General features: G+C 38.1%; 4 protein-coding genes, 1 long non-coding RNA gene and 1 pseudogene across 6 annotated transcripts; 3 read left to right on the forward strand and 3 right to left on the reverse strand.

The window, feature by feature from the left end:
• Nucleotides 1–2,345: 2,345 nt before the first annotated feature.
• Nucleotides 2,346–3,815, reverse strand: LOC147920355 (uncharacterized). Its single transcript, XM_087501036.1, has 2 exons — nucleotides 3,101–3,815; nucleotides 2,346–2,986 (listed from the first exon to the last, which is right to left on the reverse strand). Exons 1-2 carry the CDS (start codon nucleotides 3,813–3,815, stop codon nucleotides 2,346–2,348), a joined length of 1,356 nt encoding a protein of 451 aa, XP_087357162.1.
• A 576-nt stretch (nucleotides 3,816–4,391) lies between these two features.
• Nucleotides 4,392–6,632, reverse strand: LOC104765810 (uncharacterized). The gene is made up of 3 exons (XM_010489585.2): nucleotides 5,621–6,632; nucleotides 5,131–5,525; nucleotides 4,392–4,983 (listed from the first exon to the last, which is right to left on the reverse strand). The coding sequence occupies exons 1-3, from the start codon at nucleotides 6,531–6,533 to the stop codon at nucleotides 4,591–4,593; spliced, it is 1,701 nt and encodes a 566-aa protein (XP_010487887.1). The 5' UTR covers nucleotides 6,534–6,632; the 3' UTR covers nucleotides 4,392–4,590.
• Nucleotides 6,633–8,547: 1,915 nt separating this feature from the next.
• LOC104767641 (putative F-box protein At5g47300 pseudogene) lies at nucleotides 8,548–9,660 on the reverse strand (annotated as a pseudogene).
• A 1,073-nt stretch (nucleotides 9,661–10,733) lies between these two features.
• On the forward strand, nucleotides 10,734–13,299 carry LOC104765811 (RNA pseudouridine synthase 4, mitochondrial). Of its 2 annotated transcripts, XM_010489586.2 has the most exons (10): nucleotides 10,734–11,159; nucleotides 11,262–11,324; nucleotides 11,416–11,571; nucleotides 11,668–11,715; nucleotides 11,806–11,886; nucleotides 11,985–12,098; nucleotides 12,215–12,316; nucleotides 12,470–12,581; nucleotides 12,669–12,715; nucleotides 12,807–13,299. In XM_010489586.2, the coding sequence occupies exons 1-10, from the start codon at nucleotides 10,803–10,805 to the stop codon at nucleotides 13,170–13,172; spliced, it is 1,446 nt and encodes a 481-aa protein (XP_010487888.1). In that variant the 5' UTR covers nucleotides 10,734–10,802; the 3' UTR covers nucleotides 13,173–13,299. The 2 variants fall into 2 exon arrangements, with proteins under 2 accessions (XP_010487888.1, XP_087356709.1); XM_087500583.1 differs by lacking the exons at nucleotides 12,669–12,715; nucleotides 12,807–13,299 and having other exon boundaries at nucleotides 10,743–11,159; nucleotides 12,470–12,586.
• A 214-nt stretch (nucleotides 13,300–13,513) lies between these two features.
• Nucleotides 13,514–14,294, forward strand: LOC147920356 (uncharacterized). The gene is made up of 2 exons (XR_015591254.1): nucleotides 13,514–13,691; nucleotides 13,802–14,294. It is a non-coding gene; the product is annotated as an uncharacterized LOC147920356 (long non-coding RNA).
• A 602-nt stretch (nucleotides 14,295–14,896) lies between these two features.
• Nucleotides 14,897–17,240, forward strand: LOC104765812 (cinnamyl alcohol dehydrogenase 4-like). The gene is made up of 5 exons (XM_010489587.3): nucleotides 14,897–15,326; nucleotides 15,460–15,573; nucleotides 16,036–16,263; nucleotides 16,371–16,810; nucleotides 16,893–17,240. The coding sequence occupies exons 1-5, from the start codon at nucleotides 15,238–15,240 to the stop codon at nucleotides 17,108–17,110; spliced, it is 1,089 nt and encodes a 362-aa protein (XP_010487889.1). The 5' UTR covers nucleotides 14,897–15,237; the 3' UTR covers nucleotides 17,111–17,240.
• The last annotated feature ends 112 nt before the right edge of the window (nucleotides 17,241–17,352 follow it).

Below are 17,352 nucleotides of genomic sequence, written 5' to 3' on the forward strand. Positions count from 1 at the left end.
AGCTTATGAGAATACCAAGTATTAGGACACTCATTCAGATAGAAGACATGACCACCCGTACTTCTACCATCATCTTCGTCCACATTGTGACTGCTGTCACTGAAGTCGACCAGTCAAGCATTCTTCTCTCGCTTATAAATAAGACCGTATGAACGAGTTCCCTGCAAATATCTCAGTATCTGTTTTAACGCGGCACTGTGAGACTCCTTGGGATCATGCATGTAACGACTTAGAACACCAACAGAGTACGCAAGATCAGGACGAGTCTGAATCAAGTAACGAAGACATCCAATTTTTCTCCGATACTCCTTAACATCAATGCTCTTCTCAACTTGAGCCTTAGAAAACTTAACACCAAAGTCCATGGGTATATGAACTGCATTACACTCTCCCATACCAGTTTCACTCAGGATCTTGTCAGCATATCTTTCTTGTGTAAGAATAATACCAAAGTCGGATTGAGAAACATCAATGTCGAGGTAGTACGTAAGCTTACCGAGGTCACTCATATCAAATTTCAACGCCATTCGCCGTTTAAAGTCTAGGATTACTTCAAGACTCGAACCTGTGACAAGGAGATCATCAACGTACACAGCCACAATAAGACGATGCTCCTTCTCTTGCTTATGAAACATAGATGGTTCCTTAGAACACTTTACGAAGTTAAGCTTCTTGAGAATCTGATTCAGCTTATTGTTCCAAGCTCTAGGTGCTTGTCGAAGTCCGTATAAGGCCTTATTTAACTTGTAGACTTTGTCCTCACTTCCTAGGATGACAAACCTTCTGGCTGATTAACATAAACATCCTCTTTCAGCTCCCCATGAAGAAACACAGTTTTTACATCAAGATGATGTATCTCCCATATGTTAGAGGCTGCTAGAGCGATGATAAAACGAATTGTTTCAATGCATGCTACAGGGGCAAACACCTCATCAAAATCAATCCCATGACGCTGCACATAACCCTTCGCCACAAGCCGTTCCTTATACTTGTTTATGCTTCCGTCAGAGTTGCGTTTAATCTTAAATACCCACTTTACACCGATAGGCTTAGCTCTAGGAGGAAGATCGACCAGATTCCATGTATTATTCTTGATAATCGAGGACATTTCTTCTTGACACGCTTGTAGCCAAACTTCCTCACTCTTAGCTTCATTAAAATCCCATGGCTCCTCATTGAGTGCAAACAGCAGACGCTCGACCTCTGTTTATGCAAATAGAATATAGTCCTGTAGATAGCTTGGTTTCCTCGTTACTCTTGTTGACCTTTGGAGTTCTTGTACTTCTTGATTCTGATCCTCTACCTCCTCATGATCATCTTGATCTAGGTCCTTTTCCGTTTCAGGAAACTCATTTTCTTCTACTTACTCTATCGAAACTGCGACTCTGTTCTCAACTCTGTTCGCGACTCTGTTCGCGACTCTGTTCACAAGTGTCCTCTGTTTTTCCGTAACTCCCTCCTTCTCTTAAACCGTTATTACCAAAAGCTCCAAATGTAAGAATGAACGTTCCTGAACCATCAACATCTTCATTACCTGTATTACACTATCGCCAACTCTTCTCTTCATCAAAAACTACATCTCTACTCACTGTTATTCTTCGACTTGTCGGATCCAACAAATGATAAGCCTTTGATCCTGGCTCAGTTCCAAGGTGCACAAGCATTCTAGTTCTACCATCAAGCTTCTTCAGGTGTTGAACTTCTGTCTTCGGATAACTTATACATCCGAATACTCGGAGGTGCTCCACATTCGGCTTCTTCCCTTTAAATGCTTCATATGGGGTTTGATTAACAAGTGCTCTGGTAGCCACTCTATTTATTAGATATGTAGTATGTCTAATAGCTTCTCCCCATAGATAATTAGGCATATTCATATGCTTTAAGAGGCTCCTGGTCATCTCCATCATTGTTCGATTTTGTCGTTCTACTACACCATTCTACTGAGGTGTATAAGGTGCGGTTAACTGCCTTTTGATTCCAGCTTCTTCCAAAAACGTTGAAACTCATGTGATAGGAACTCACCACCTCGATCAGTTTGAAACATTTTGATTGTCATGCCTGTCTCGTTCAACTGCTGCCTTGAAGACTTTAAACTTGCTAAAAGCTTCGCTTTTTTCTTTCAAAAGAAGTGTCCACATGTAGCGTGAGCAATCATCTATCAGAACAAAGACATACCGGTTCCTAGACAGTGTAGATGGAGTAATAGGGCCACAAAGATCCCCATGGATAAGCTCTAGTACATGTGTTGCTCGAAACGATGTTGACTGTGGAAAAAACTCTTCTCACCTGTTTACCAAGTAAGCATGATGCACAAACCTCCTTCTCAACCTCAAGGTTTGGCATTCCTAAGAAAAGTTTCTGCTTTTCATTGTCTTCATGCTTTCGCTTCCAATATGTCCTAATCCAGAATGCCACTTGCTTGAATTACCAGAAGATATAAGCTGTAGACACTTGGAGTTCTCTGTTTCCATAGGTACCTTGTACAACCGATTTCTAGACCTTGCAGCTTTTACCGACAATCGACCGTCCTGATCACGTAATGTCAACACGTCACCACGCATCCGAACGTCACACATGGACTCAGTAGCCTGTCCAAGGCTTATAATATTGCTTCTTAAGTCAGGTATGAAGTAGACATCAGCTAAAATCTTGCGATCGCCATTCTTAGTAACAAAGAGAATTGATCCTTTGCCTTTTATGTCTATGCGTGAGTCGTCTCCAAACCTGACCTTACCTGTGACTGTCTCATCAAGCTTTGAGAAATAGGACCGATTCCCAGTCATGTGGTTACTTGCCCTATTGTCTAAGTACCACACATCATCACCATCAATATGAGTTTCAAACTCGTTTGTTTTCACATTACGCTCATTAAGATAAACTACTTCGTGCATCATCAATGCGTCAGCGGTTTGTGTGTCCTCTTCATCATTCTCATGGGTCTCCTGCAACTTAAGTAGTATGTCCGGACAATTAGACGCATAGTGTCCTACTTTATCACAACGATAGCAAGTCACTTTAGATGTTTCCCTTTCTTGTCTATATCCATCATTATAGCGATCACGTCATCCACGTCCTCTTCCGCGACCATAAAATCTACCACCTTGACCTCTGCCTTTGCCTCTTCCTGCATTATAGCTGTCTTGATAGGGTTGATGATCCGTATTTGCATACATGAGGTTCCCTTGATCATCATGTAGAGCTTCTTCTTCACCACTAATTCTTTCTTCATAAGCTTTTAAACGACCAACAATAACTTCGAAAGAAGTGGTGTTTAGATCGAGCACCTGTTCAAGAGCAGCAACAATGTGTATGTATTTCCTCCTTAGCAGGCTGTTAAGAAACTTCTTTACAAGCTTTGGTTCTTCGATATCTTCTCCTAAAGATGTTGATTTTGTTGAAAGTTCAGAGAGTCTTCCAACAAAATCATCAATTGTGTCGGATTCTTTCATCTTGATCCTATCAAACTCAGCAATCAATGTTTGAAGTCTCGCTTCTTTAACCCTCTCAGCTCCGATGTGCCTGGTTTTTATTGCATCCCAAACTGCCTTGGAGGTTTTAAGATTACCAACTTGCAAGAGTAAGGCTTCTGGAATTGATTGGAAGAGAAGAGCTCTAGCCATGTCGTTTTTCTCTATATCATCTTCCCCTGGTTCCATGGTCTCCCACACTTTGTTAACCTTTAGCGCCACCGTCATACGCATCGACCACACTGTATAGTTGACCGAGTTCAGCATAGGACATTGTATTGAGGACGGACCGTTCTCCTTTGATTTGCTAGTTGCAGTTGCAAAATTTGCAGGAATTAAATCATCCATGTTAGCTACACACAACGACTTCTCCTCCCTGGTTTCTTCTTCTTTACCACGCCGAGGATAAACAGAACAAGGATCTTTTGCTCTGATACCAAATATAGAATTTAAGAATACAAAAGTTAAAAGAATTACTCTCTTTTATTAATCTTTAGGAAAATCTCTCAAAACCTAAAGCCCTCTTATTCTCTCTTAAACTCTTAAAGGTATACCACACCTTGGCAACTCTTTATATAGAGAGATCTCTAGACTAATTTCCTTTTACATAATAGGTAAACTAACATTATTTAGATGACTCCTAAATAGAAATAATCCTATTCCATAACTTGGTAGATTGGGATAGCTTGCTCTCCAAGCTAACTTCAAGCTTAACCAACAAACCAAAGAAAGTAAATAAGTATGTCTCAGCTAGAGAAACGCTGACAGCCTGACATACGGATAGGGAGATACCAGCTTTGATGCTCTGACTCGTATCTAGTTTTTATTTTGATATACGTTACATACTTGCATTTTACAAGTTTTCTGTTGTTGTCAAGATATATTCGAATTTTTTCAAAATCATTAAATCTTGTAAAGCAAACATTAAGAAAATCAGTATAAATTCACATTTCAATAAATTCGGGAAAAATAAAATTACATGTATTATTACATGTTTCCTTTTTCTCGATAATAATATTGTTATAGGAAAAAACAACCATGTTACACATTTTATTAAGTTATAATATTATAGTTACCAATTTGTATAATGGTATATAGTAGTAAAAGGAGCAGGAGGAGTGTCCTATCTCTTGCAGACCACTCCCTTGCCACCTACGCCACTGGCACAACTCATCTCAGGGAGCTCCAATAATTTGCTCTGTCCACCGTTGCTTGCTTCGTTACCGGTGAACCTTGCGGCTGAGCAGTCAGGTGCAAAAAGTCCGCTGGTCTGGAATTCTCTGTCACCACCCATCACAGGCATGTGGACTCCGATCTTAACTCGGCTAACGTAGTTAGACCTATAAGTCTGTCCCAAAACACCATCAACATTGTCGCTAAGGTCTTGGAACTTGAAGCCGAGGTCAAGATGAGCTAGACAGTCGTCTTCCTTCACGTCATAGCCATGGATTCTTGAATCTTCCATTGTTATTGGCACCACTCTTGCTGTGATCTTAAGCAAACCCTCTACTTCAACCTGAAAATAAATACATTGATTGACTACTATTAAGCATTAAGTTTATATATGAAGATAGTATAGTATTACTTGAGATCATCTTTCTATGATTGAATTTGTTCTTTTAAGCGACCGTGTGGCTAAAGTAATAAATTTTTTAGGGCATACCTCGAGGTTGTTAGTGTCAGCGTTGACTCGCTTGACAGAGACCTGAGGGTATACTCCAGGGGAAGAAGTCCATGTTGCACCGTCTAGCTGAGGGAGTGAGATAACGTTTCCGTCGAAAGAGACGGCGATCCGGTCAACGGAATCGTCCCACGTGGCAGTCTTGAGGGCTCCGACGTATAAACGGTGAGTGCCGAAGAGCATGGCAATGGATTGGACCCATGTGAAGTCACGTGCCATACCTGGTCTACGTTTGCCGATGAAATGTGCGTTGATGTGAAGATTAGGATCAGAGATAAGGCAGAAGTTGGAGTCTTTCTTGCCGTGGAAGTAAAAAGTGAGACCATCTCCTCCAATGAAACGTGGGTCTTGGCAAACGGATCCTGGCTTGTCGCAATCTGCATCACAATATATCATGAATATTTAGCATACATTATGTAATTGAGTAATAAGGTATTTTTATGGAGGAGATCGATGGATTAAGATGACATACTGCAAAGTGGCTTGCAAGTGACGCAATCGACTTGACAAGAACGGGGACAAGCGGTAGGGCAAGTGTACTCAACTCCGTAACATGGAGATCCCTGCTTCCTACATCTAGCCCTTCTGACTCCGGCTCCTGCTTGGTCGTCTGATGGCGGGGGAACGTAAGGGGGAGAGCCAGGAGGAGTTGGGACGGAAGGTGTGGGAGTAGAACCTGGAGGAGTTGGGACGGAAGGTGTAGGAGTCGCGGGAGTAGATCCTGGAGGAGTTGGGACGGAAGGTGGAGTAGGAGTGGGACTTGGAACAGAGGGTGTAGGAGTTACAGGAGGAGAATATGGAGGGACTGGTGTCGTGGGTGTACCAGGAGGACTTGGCACGGAAGGTGTTGGAGTGGGGGGTGGTGGTGAAACTGGAGGAGTAGGACTTGGCACAGATGGTGTAGGAGTTGGAGGCGGTGGTGAAACTGGTGGAGTGGGACTTGGGACAGACGGTGTAGGAGTCGGAGGTGGTGGTGAAACTGGTGGAGTGGGACTTGGCACGGACGGCGTAGGAGTTGGAGGTGGTGGCGAAGCTGGCGGTGTAGGGCTTGGCACGGAAGGTGTAGGAGGTGGCGGTAAAACTGGTGGAACAGGAGCGGGAGGAGTGTATCCACCGTCATCGCCACCGTCATTGCCACCATCATCGTCAGCGGAAGGAGGGCCACATATGGGTTTGCAAGAGGCACATTCGACATGGCAAGTGTCAGGGCAGAACTTAGGACAAACATGTTCCAAGTTGTAGCAATGTTTGTACTTCTTGATCTTACATGTTGCGTGGCTTGGGTTCTTGGCTATTCCCGGTGGTGTATCAGCCATTGTTAATGCAAGTGATGCCAGGAGTATGCATCCCAATATTTGAAGTCGTGTGTGTTTGGCTAGATCCATTGCCAAACCGAACAAAGAAGATAGAAAGGTGTTTGTGTTTTTTTAGTTGTTGTGTGCCTTGGGATTTGATTGTATGAATGATGATGTGGTTCAAGTGCTCTGATACGGTTTATATAGATAGATATGTTGCGTTTTAAAATATCAAGTTGGGGTCTTTTTAATCTTTAAATAAGGGTTCCGATTTCTATGGAGCTTGCCTTTTAGGATAGCTACGTAATTTAACAATTATCAACACCTTTATACATAACTTATATTTTGTATGTACAAAGATGCTTCGAGTATTTTTATTGATCGCAAAACGGGTTCTAAGATATTAACAGTACGTAGGAGGTTAAAAGTTGAACAATATAATTGAGGTTATTGATGAAAGAGTACTCCTCCAAACTGAAAGAAAGAAGATTACAAAACAAATAAATAGCTAACTAGTCTACAATTGGTAAATATGATGGTATATATGATCTTAATTTGGTTCGAAACTAATACTGATCATCACCAAGATTTGTATATGTTATAAAAATACTAATCCCGTAGATGTTTATAAAACAAAGCCCTATATATGTTAAACTATTGTAAATATCATTTGATTGTCAAATGAGAAAAGGAAAAAGAAAATCATCATCGTAGTTGGTATATGTAAACAATTTTAGCGACAAGTCAGCTTCATATTTAAATTAATTAGGCAGTAGATATATACAATTAGCCATTAGGTATCTAATAATAATACCTATAGCAAAACTGAGTTTTTATTCCAATTCACTTTATGCATTTCTACGTATTACATAAATGGGATATTACTTAAACGTGTCGCTATTTGCAAGTTAATGGGGGAATCACTTTGCGATGAAGTGATCGGCATGCTACTCTCGTGTGTGGTAGCACATTTTGCTGATTACGTGAAACAATCGATTAGTTAACTGATCAGTTTTATGATCAAATTGGATTATATATATGTGAGTTTGACTTCAAATTCCGTAAAAAATTGCACATTTGAGTTAGCGCTAGGTTTTAAATTTAATCTACATTGGTTTTACCTCTTTTAATAAATAATTAAATATATATCTGTTAAGATGCCAAGTCGTTTATTTAACGTTTGTTAATTTTATGCGAAGGACAAGCACGCACGAGAACAACCTTTGACCTTTTTGGGATCACATGATGAAAAACAACACTGATAAGTCAAGCTATGACAACACCTTTACAGCTAGCTATATATGTTTGATTCATTTTTCTACTTTGTCTTATATTTGAAGAAACCTATTAGCCATTTAACATTTTCTCTGTTAGCGTTAACCAATTTCATCAAAATTAATATTATATATCGATCATTAGATTGTAAGTAAGCTTTATATGTTGATTCCACTTACATGCATGCTTTCGACTTTATAATGCGACTCAAAGGAGGCACCGACTATACAGGTCTAAAGTCCATTATTTAATTTTATTTGTTCTACACTTCTGTTATAGACAACACGGTCTTAACTAAACGCGTACTGTATTATTGGCTTTGTGGTTTTTAAGATCGATCAGGTTAAATTTTTATAATTTTTATCTTCTTTTGACACAAGAGTTATGGGTTTTCAATCTAGATTAGATCATTACCCATACTATAACACGGATTAAACTTTATATTTTGTGTAAAGAAATCCGCTTTCTTCACCTTAATCTGTCTCTTTATATAATTGATTATAATTTATCGGTTAAACTTATCTGTGTGAGTTTTACTCGTACAGTCAACATACATCCTCTTAGATTGATCGGCCTGAACCAGACCTGGCTGGCTCTTCAAGCTCGCTCAATAAAGATGCAGAACAATATAGACTAGAAAATTGAAGGTGAAACATAACTCGTCTTTATGTAAGAAAATATAATATAACTTGATCACAAATTTCAAAGACGGTGTTTTAATTAAAAGAAAGGAAATATATGAATTAGTGAAAAAACACAAGTTTATCAATTATTCAAGATTACAGTGAAGTAAATCCAAGAAAGTGAAGTTTGCCCTGTAGATGATTAATCATTCAGGGTGGATTTGAGTTAAACTTGGAACGTAACTAAACAAAAATGGCCAATTTGAAGCGAGTCCTAAATCCACTTGTCTCACTTGATTGTCCAGTCCAACAATGAAAACCATGTTATTGCCGTCGGTTCCATTATCAATACACACGAGGACTTTCTTGTCCTCACCGATCAAGAAGCTGACGCTTACGCAATGAAAAAAATCAGTAACTAGATTCAAATCCACTGCTACGAGCATGCTCCACGACACCTTTTCCGTCTCATCGATATCATTTGTCACCCATATCTCTGTCCTTGATGATGTATTTATGGGATGTAATAACACGGAAACTTTCTCTTGCCTAAAAACCGATAAAGCCATAACTAGATAATCAGCTTCAGTACACTGAGAGGGAAGAGGCAGACGTCCAAATCTCTCTGTTGTATAATCAAAAGTGAGTAGGAATACGACAAACTTTTCTTTTTTCTCACAAGCCATCCAGTAACCCTTTCCCTTCAAGAACTTGCCGTTATCAATACATCCTAAGTTGCAATCAGGAGTGACATCAACAACTCTCCATGAATTAGAGTTAAACTCATAGATTTCAAACCCTTTGTCGTCCATATAACCCCAACAGCACAAGATTTTGTAGCTCTTATCACCCGTTTTGCTGTCTTGGTAAGATCCAAGAGCATAGTATTCGTTTAGCTAGTGACCATGTCTTGTCTCGATCCACCGTTTTTGTCCAGTACACGGGTTCCAAACCACGATTCTAGTGCAATATTTGTCAATGCATAACAAAAAGCCGTCGCAGTGAAAGACCTCACAAACATCGAATTGATATAAGTTATTATAATACGGATCTGGTAGGCTAAGCTCACCTTTAACCTCTACGGATGGAACAACTCCATGGAGATAATTGAGGCTCACGGAACAAACCCTAAACTCATTCAACATGAAAATCAGAAAGTGTTTTGGGGATTTGTCCAAGTGATTTCTTGTGAATATCTTATCGTTTAATAAACTATTCCATCGTTTACGAGTAGATCGTAATTGCCTCAGAGATGCGGCTGGAACACGACAGAGTATCTTCTCTAGCAGATCGTTTGGTAGGTCTGACATTATCGTCATCCTTGTGATTAAATTCTTATTACAATACTCCCTCTGTATTCTGTATTATAATATATTATTTTTGTAGGATTTTCACTATAATTAAGAAAAATAATAAATTATTGTATTATTATTAAGTACTTTTGTTTTATATTTTTTTAATACTCATTTATATATTTAATCATTCATTGTAAAAGTAAAAATATTAATTATTGATTTGATTTTAAGAATAAAAGTACATTAAATACACTAAATAAATCACAACAAATGTATTAATAGAGAAGCACTCTCACAACAAAAATTGATGTGTCGGGCTCACAAAGCTCATGTACTTTTTTAATAAATACATTTATTTTCATTATTATTTACATAAATATGCCATTGAAATATTATGAGCCAATGTTTTTTTCTATTAGTTTTTTAAAATGAAAGATTTAATCAACTATTAAATCTGAAAATGTATTTAACTATCATTTTTATAACCTATTTACTTATTAAAAATAAATTGTATTTCACAAACAGAAAAAAATTATTCATTTATTTACCACTTTTATCATTTTCTCATTGCATTTTTAAACTTAGGATTAGTTTAAATTGAATCGATTAGTCTAAAAAATATTGCTTTTATCTATGTAATGGTATAGTGATATAGATAATAATGTGAAATATAGAATATGTGAATTAGATTTTTAGAAACACAAAAAGACATCAAAACTTTCTACACGACCTTAAAATTCTTTTCCAAGTTCAAATAGTTCACGGGTAAAACGTATTTTACAAAAACAAAAAATAAACACAAATTTGAATAAACGAAAAAAAAATTACTTACATATTTTATTTTATACTAACAAATCTTATCAAATAACAATTTTACTCATAACATATTATTTAAAATTATTTATTCCGTAATTATTTATTTAAAATTATTTATTACGGATCGGTACCTAGTCATTGTTTATGATACAAAGGGGTAAAAAATAGTGACGCTGGCTAGTTAAATAGGGTTTCCGGTTCGGTTTTCTGGTCTTGTAATTAAACCGGTAAGCAATACAGAACCGACTGGTTTATTGTCTAAATTAAGACCATCATCGATCGGTTGTTCCATCGTCTCCCCCAAAACCCTCTTAAACCCTGATTTTGAATTTTGGATTAAACCCTAAAAAATGGCGAAATGGAGACTTGCGCCGGCGACGCTCCGTCGACATCTCCAATCCCAGTCGCCTACGATCTATTCCTTCAGGGATCCGACCAAATCCTTGTCTCCGGCGGCGGTTGCGGCGGCTCATCAGTGTCGCGGATACAGTACAGCTCAGACAGATGATTCAAGTGGGAAATGGGTAACTTTACCTTCTTTTTATCCCACCGTAGATGGCACCGCCGTAGGAAAGGAGCTCACTTCCGACGGAGACTCAATCAAAGGTTCAACGGATGGGTCAAACACGACGGCGCTTAGGTGGATACTTCGTTGTCGTCCCGATTTACCCAGGACTCTCGTTCAGAAACTCTTTCGTTTAAGACAGGTTCTACTCTATATTTCAAATCTTTTGTCTTCAACTCCTAATTGCATCCTCGTTTCTAGTTGAATCGTTGTTTGTCAGTTTCTTACAATGTAATTAATTCAGGTTAGGAGAGAAATGACTCTGAGTTGTGATGGTGATGCGCTACAAAGAAGCAAGCTTAAAAGGGTAAAATACTATTCTGTGATCTATTGATTGTAACAAGAACTGTTTTTTTTTTTTTTAAAAAGCTGATGGTCTTTGATTCTGATCATTGAAGGTGGCAGCTAAGGAATCTTTGAATGTAGGAGATAGAATTTTCCTTCCTCTGTCGGTAGACAATGGTGCGCCGTCGCAGCCGCTTGCTGCTAAGAAAGAAAACTTCCGTTGTAGTGCAGAAGAACGCAAATTCGTTTGCAGTTTGGTTTTGTTCAAGGTTTTGAAACTATCTGTACTCTTGGTTTGGTCTTTTGCTTATGTCGATGTTATATTGGTTGATAGATCTGAACTGAGTGAGTTAATAATGTGGCAGGATCCATCCATTATTGTTTTGAATAAACCTCATGGTATGGCTGTTCAAGTAAGTCAGTTATATTTTGCATTCTGATGGATTTTATAGATCATGTTCATGGAGCTTGTGAATATTGATAACACTTTTGCTCTTCAACAGGGTGGGACTGGGATCAAAACCAGTATCGATGAACTCGCTGCCACTTGCTTGACATTTGATAAATCAGAATCTCCCCGTCTGGTTAGTTAAGAGTTATAGAATTGTCTCTAAAAGAAATTGTATGAGGGTTTTGTGGAACCTAGTTCTTCTGCCTTATGCAAGTATCGTGTATGTGTTAGGTGCACAGACTTGACAGGGACTGTAGTGGACTTTTGGTGTTGGCAAGAACACAGACAGCTGCAACAGTTCTTCATTCCATATTCCGCGAGAAAACAACTGGTGCATCCGCATATGTAAAATCCTCGGCTTTCTCTCAGAACTTTGCCTTTCTTGAGAAGCTTCCTTGTCATGATTCGTGGGAAATACACATAAATTTCTCACACCAATGACTGTTTCTCTTGTCTCTTAGGGTGTCAAAAAGAACATAAAATCCTTGAAAAGAAAATATATGGCACTAGTAATCGGATGTCCAAGACGTAAAAAGGGACAGATTTCAGCGCCACTCAGAAAGGTCAGTCTACACTCTGTTTTAGCTAGAGTGTTTCTGTTTAATCCATTGAAGTTTTAGTCTATTTGATTTGTTTGTTCACACTCAATCTATTTCTTGTGTTGCTTTCTTAGAGTCATATTCTAAGCTAAAACATATGTGGAATATCTTGAGTAGGTGGTTGTGGATGATGGCAAATCTGATCGTATCACAGTTGATGACAATGGGGAACTCGTTTCTACTCAGCATGCTATCACCGAATACCGAGTGATTGAATCTTCACCACATGGTTAGTGGGGCAAATGAGATTTTCTTTTCAGTCATACTTAGATAAAATTATTTGGCCTTGAGTGTTTAGCATATTGTTAATTTGTAGGATACACATGGCTTGAGCTTCGCCCTTTAACCGGGAGAAAACATCAGGTCTTTGGAATATTCAGTTAATGTTTCAACGTTCTCTCTTTTAGTTTCTGTTTCTTGACAATCTGTTTTCAACTGTTCTTTGTTGCAACAGCTTCGTGTACACTGCGCAGAAGTTCTAGGAACACCGATAGTTGGGGACTATAAATATGGATGGCAAGCTCATAAAACCCGGGAACCATTAGTCTCTTCAGAAAACACCCCGTCCAAGCAATCATCATCTCCTTTTGGCTTGGATCTGGATGGTGGTGATGTCTCTTCAAAACAGCCACACCTTCATCTCCACTCAAAGCAAATCGACCTGCCAAACATATCTCAGCTCTTGGAGAAAATGGAGGTTTCTTCAGATTCTGATATTTCGGATATCGGTAGCCTTAAATTCGATGCTCCATTGCCTAGTCATATGCAGCTAAGCTTTAATTTGTTGAAACCAAAAGTCGAAGCTTGTGACAAAATCTAGATTTTTTTAATGAGGCCCCAAGCTTTCTTCTTTGTGTTCCTAAGGCTCCCAAGTAGTCACTGTGTTGTCTCTCTTTGGACCTTGAATATTCTCATACAAAGATAAATAAATTAGATTTTGAGTGACATTCTCATATAATTGATATGATTATTCGTCGTATGATTGAGACGATTAGCGCGTTTTGGATTCATGCTACAGTTGTTTGACTACGTAGTAGCTACATTCTCATATATTGTTAACTTTAAAAATATATGTCGCACTCCGAAAAACGAAAGGTGGGTGGACGAATAGCGATGAATAATTTGAGTATGAATATCGGTGACTCAGTACCTAACCGGAACAACAATGACTGGTTGATATTTAAAAATTATTGGAAAAAAAAAAGAAAAAAAAAATCTAAAATTTGACAAATTGTGAATTATCTCGTCTAAGGTCTCGGCTCCATTGTCTATGCTTCTCAATTCATTTCCGGTCTTACAATATCATGTTCTTTCTAGTTATTCTTGGAGGAATATATATGTAAGCCGAGACCCTTTAGTCATTATCATTGACATTCCGGTTAGTATTGCTTGTTTTAGCCATTTGTCATTGTTGGTCTGATGGGTCAATGGCTTTTGCTCTTCTTTCAGAAAAGCCAGTAGTGGAAAAACGTCAAGATGGAATGTTCCTTGTGGGCTTTATCTGTCTACGAAGCTTATTGCTTGGCTCGGGACCGTGGATGGCAATCGTGTGGCTTTGGGTTTCTCTCCTATTTGCAGACTTTGACTCTGGCACTGCGAGATGTATTTCTCGTCCTTCTTGCGACCTCCTTTTTCAGGGAATGGGTGTTTCGACACTTCAGGCGCAATATTAGAAGTTAGCAGTCTGGCAACATATCACACTCCCCATTTTTGGATGGCCTACTAGCATAGTAGTGCTCTTTATCTTTTGGGTCTTTAATTCCTTTGTTTTAGCTATTAAGCTTAGTTATGTTCCCTTGTGTTTTATGTCATGGTTTGTTGTATCATGTTTTGTAAACAACATATCAGGGTCAAGTCTCCTTCTGTGTAAGTTTATTGGTCTTTGTTGGACTTTGTAAACCTGTAACTTAATCTAATAAAGTGTTTACCGAAAAAAAAAAAATCTAAAGAGTAGCGTCGAATCTTTTACCAACTACACTTTTTAGTACATCACCTACTCCCCTCTCCTTGATGGTTTTGATCAAACGTCTTATTCCAGTCAGAAGTACACTTGAGAATAAAATAAAAATTATCCCTTAAATATACACACAACAAATACTACTTTATAATGTACGTTTAAAATTATGAAGAGTATTAAGCTAACAAGTTTCCCGTAACGCCACCGGCCGAAAAAACTAGTAATCATGTTTTACTTCATTAAACAACAAGAATAGCCACCTGAATTGATGATGCGTATCTTTTTTCTCAGCCTAGCTCTATATTAAATTTGTACAGTCCCTGTATAGATGTATCGGATATGTATCTCTCTATGCATGTCCAAGTCATGGTCTACATTAAAAAAAATATCTATATTCGAGGTTGGCTAAGTTACCAAACTCACTACGCTACGTTTTTTTGTTTGTGTTGAAAATTTAGTAAAAAGCATTAACATGTTGTAGTTGACATGTAATTTATATTTCTTTTGTTTCGTGTTAAATCAATTTTGGAAAAAAAAAATACATAGTTCTCTTTGGTTCCATTATTTTCTATCTTGATACTCGTAGTAGGTAAGGTTGTATAACATAAATGTAAGTATATCACATTATCACCACAATAACAAATAATGGTTGTACTACTGGAAAAATAAGAAAAGATAAGAGGTTTGGTTGGTCGAGCTGCTTACTGATTAAAAAAGGCATGTCCACCAAAAACATTAAAACAATATCCCAAGTTTCCTCCTCTCTTTTGGTATTATAAAATATTTATTTCCTCATTTTCTCTGTATATAACATTTGTCAACAGACTGCCTTTAGAGTCATGTTTCCATAGACACACATAAGTCTCACAACATTACATTATAGAAACAAACAAAAAAAAGTCGGAGAAACTAAAGAAAACAAAAGAAAATGGGAAGTGAAGGAGGAGAAAAGAAGGCTTTAGGATGGGCTGCAAGAGATCCTTCTGGTGTTCTTGCTCCTTACTCCTACACTTTAAGGTATTTTTATTTTCTCTTCTCGTTTGTTATGTAATGTAACTTTTATGGTTTTGATTATATATATATGTCTCTCAAAGAGTTATCTGAACTTTTTTTTTTCTTTTTAAAAATCTTGGATTAATTTTGTTAATAGGAGCACAGGGGCAGACGATGTGTATATAAAGGTTATATGTTGTGGAATATGCCATACTGATATCCATCAGATTAAAAATGATCTTGGAATGTCTAATTATCCTATGGTTCCTGGGTAAATTTCTTCTTTAACTCCCTTTTTTTATTCTGATTTTTTTTTCTTCAATATAATCTTTCTTGGTGCCCATTTTCTTTCTATCTTTTTTTTTTTAAATAAGTCATTGATTGATTACAATTTTTAGATATCATTTATAAATAATATGATTTCAGATTTTTATAGGTTACTAAATCTTTTTAACTTGGAGTTAATTGTAGTTATATGTTATGCATGTTTTGAACGATTATTTGTGGCGTGTGACAGAGGATTTTTGGTCTAAAGTTGACTTGACATTATTGTTTGAAGATAATTGAATGTGCTATTGTCACACACTTACACATCTGACATTTGTTTTGTAAACCACATCTTTCACTCTTTTCCACTATTTAGACTTTTCAATTATTATGCAAACAAGGCAGTTGAATTCTACGAGCACGATCCAGTAAAAAAAAAACTAAAAGTGTAATTTTTTATTTGCAGGCACGAGGTGGTAGGTGAGGTGGTGGAAGTGGGATCAGATGTGATCAAGTTTACTGTAGGAGATGTTGTCGGTGTCGGTGTGATCGTCGGATGTTGCGGAAGCTGCAAGCCGTGCAGCTCAGACCTTGAGCAGTACTGTAACAAGAGAGTCTGGAGTTACAACGATGTCTACACCGACGGAAAACCAACTCAAGGTGGCTTCGCCGACACCATGATCGTCAATCAAAAGTAAGCGCACACACATACATACACACCTTTCTTGTTTCACAAGAAAACATAGAGCATTTGTTTCTTCTTTATTCACAAGTAACCTATTTTTTTGGTCAATTCAAAAGGTTTGTTGTGAAGATCCCCGAAGGAATGGCGGTGGAACAGGCTGCACCGCTGCTCTGTGCGGGAGTGACTGTCTACAGTCCGTTGAGCCATTTTGGTCTCATGGCAAGTGGGCTGAAAGGAGGGATACTAGGGTTAGGTGGAGTAGGGCACATGGGTGTGAAGATAGCAAAAGCAATGGGACATCACGTGACTGTGATAAGCTCATCAAACAAGAAAAAAGAAGAAGCAATGGAGCATCTAGGTGCTGACGACTACGTAGTAAGCTCTGATCCAGAAGAGATGCAAAGACTCGCAGATTCTCTTGACTACATCATCGACACCGTACCAGTGTTTCACCCTCTCGAGCCTTACTTAGCTTGTCTTAAACTCGACGGGAAACTGATTCTCATGGGTGTTATCAACACTCCTCTCCAGTTCTTGACTCCTCTCGTCATTCTTGGTCAGTCTATTTTCTTGAGTGCTTAAATCATGTTACAAGAAAATTAGATAGCTAAAATTGAAATGTTATTAATTTTGGACAGGGAGGAAAGTGATATCGGGGAGCTTCATAGGGAGCATCAAAGAAACAGAGGAAGTGTTGGCCTTCTGCAAAGAGAAAGGGCTAACGTCGACGATCGAAGTAGTGAAGATGGATGAGCTTAACACTGCGTTTGAGAGGCTTCACAAGAACGATGTTCGTTACAGATTCGTCGTTGATGTCGCAGGAAGTAACCTCGTGGAGGAGGCTGCAACAAACTAAAACGTACTAAATACATGTTATGGGCCTATTTATAGGTCCAACGAACGTTTGTTGGTGTCTTTTTTCTAAAAAAATGGTTCAGAAAACGAATGCTTATGTGATTTCAATTTCACTGTTCTGTTTACTTGCATACATTGGTTTGTCACATAAGAAAGAAAAAAAAAAAACAAAAATATGAGCATATAATTTTCTCCAACTCTTAATTTGTCCGATAATTCAAAGTTGTTAAACTATGACTCTCA

This window comes from Camelina sativa, chromosome 19 (genome assembly GCF_030686135.1).
Source record: "Camelina sativa cultivar CO46 ecotype springtype chromosome 19, ASM3068613v1".
Taxonomy (NCBI): Eukaryota; Viridiplantae; Streptophyta; class Magnoliopsida; order Brassicales; family Brassicaceae; genus Camelina; species Camelina sativa.

Excerpts from the sequence above, each read along its gene's own strand:
- LOC104765811 (XM_010489586.2), top strand. The coding sequence starts at position 10,803 with ATGGCGAAATGGAGACTTGCGCCGGCGACGCTCCGTCGACATCTCCAA. Across the intron at positions 12,317-12,469 it reads TTTCAGCGCCACTCAGAAAG|GTGGTTGTGGATGATGGCAA; the intron begins GTCAGTCTACAC and ends TATCTTGAGTAG. Across the intron at positions 12,582-12,668 it reads GATTGAATCTTCACCACATG|GATACACATGGCTTGAGCTT; the intron begins GTTAGTGGGGCA and ends GTTAATTTGTAG.
- LOC147920355 (XM_087501036.1), bottom strand. The coding sequence starts at position 3,815 with ATGGATGATTTAATTCCTGCAAATTTTGCAACTGCAACTAGCAAATCA. Across the intron at positions 2,987-3,100 it reads AGGCAAAGGCAGAGGTCAAG|GACACTATGCGTCTAATTGT; the intron begins GTGGTAGATTTT and ends GTGATAAAGTAG.
- LOC104765812 (XM_010489587.3), top strand. The coding sequence starts at position 15,238 with ATGGGAAGTGAAGGAGGAGAAAAGAAGGCTTTAGGATGGGCTGCAAGA. Across the intron at positions 15,574-16,035 it reads AATTATCCTATGGTTCCTGG|GCACGAGGTGGTAGGTGAGG; the intron begins GTAAATTTCTTC and ends TTTTATTTGCAG. Across the intron at positions 16,811-16,892 it reads GACTCCTCTCGTCATTCTTG|GGAGGAAAGTGATATCGGGG; the intron begins GTCAGTCTATTT and ends AATTTTGGACAG.
- LOC104765810 (XM_010489585.2), bottom strand. The coding sequence starts at position 6,533 with ATGGATCTAGCCAAACACACACGACTTCAAATATTGGGATGCATACTC. Across the intron at positions 5,526-5,620 it reads CACTTGCAAGCCACTTTGCA|ATTGCGACAAGCCAGGATCC; the intron begins GTATGTCATCTT and ends ATTGTGATGCAG. Across the intron at positions 4,984-5,130 it reads CTGACACTAACAACCTCGAG|GTTGAAGTAGAGGGTTTGCT; the intron begins GTATGCCCTAAA and ends ATTTATTTTCAG.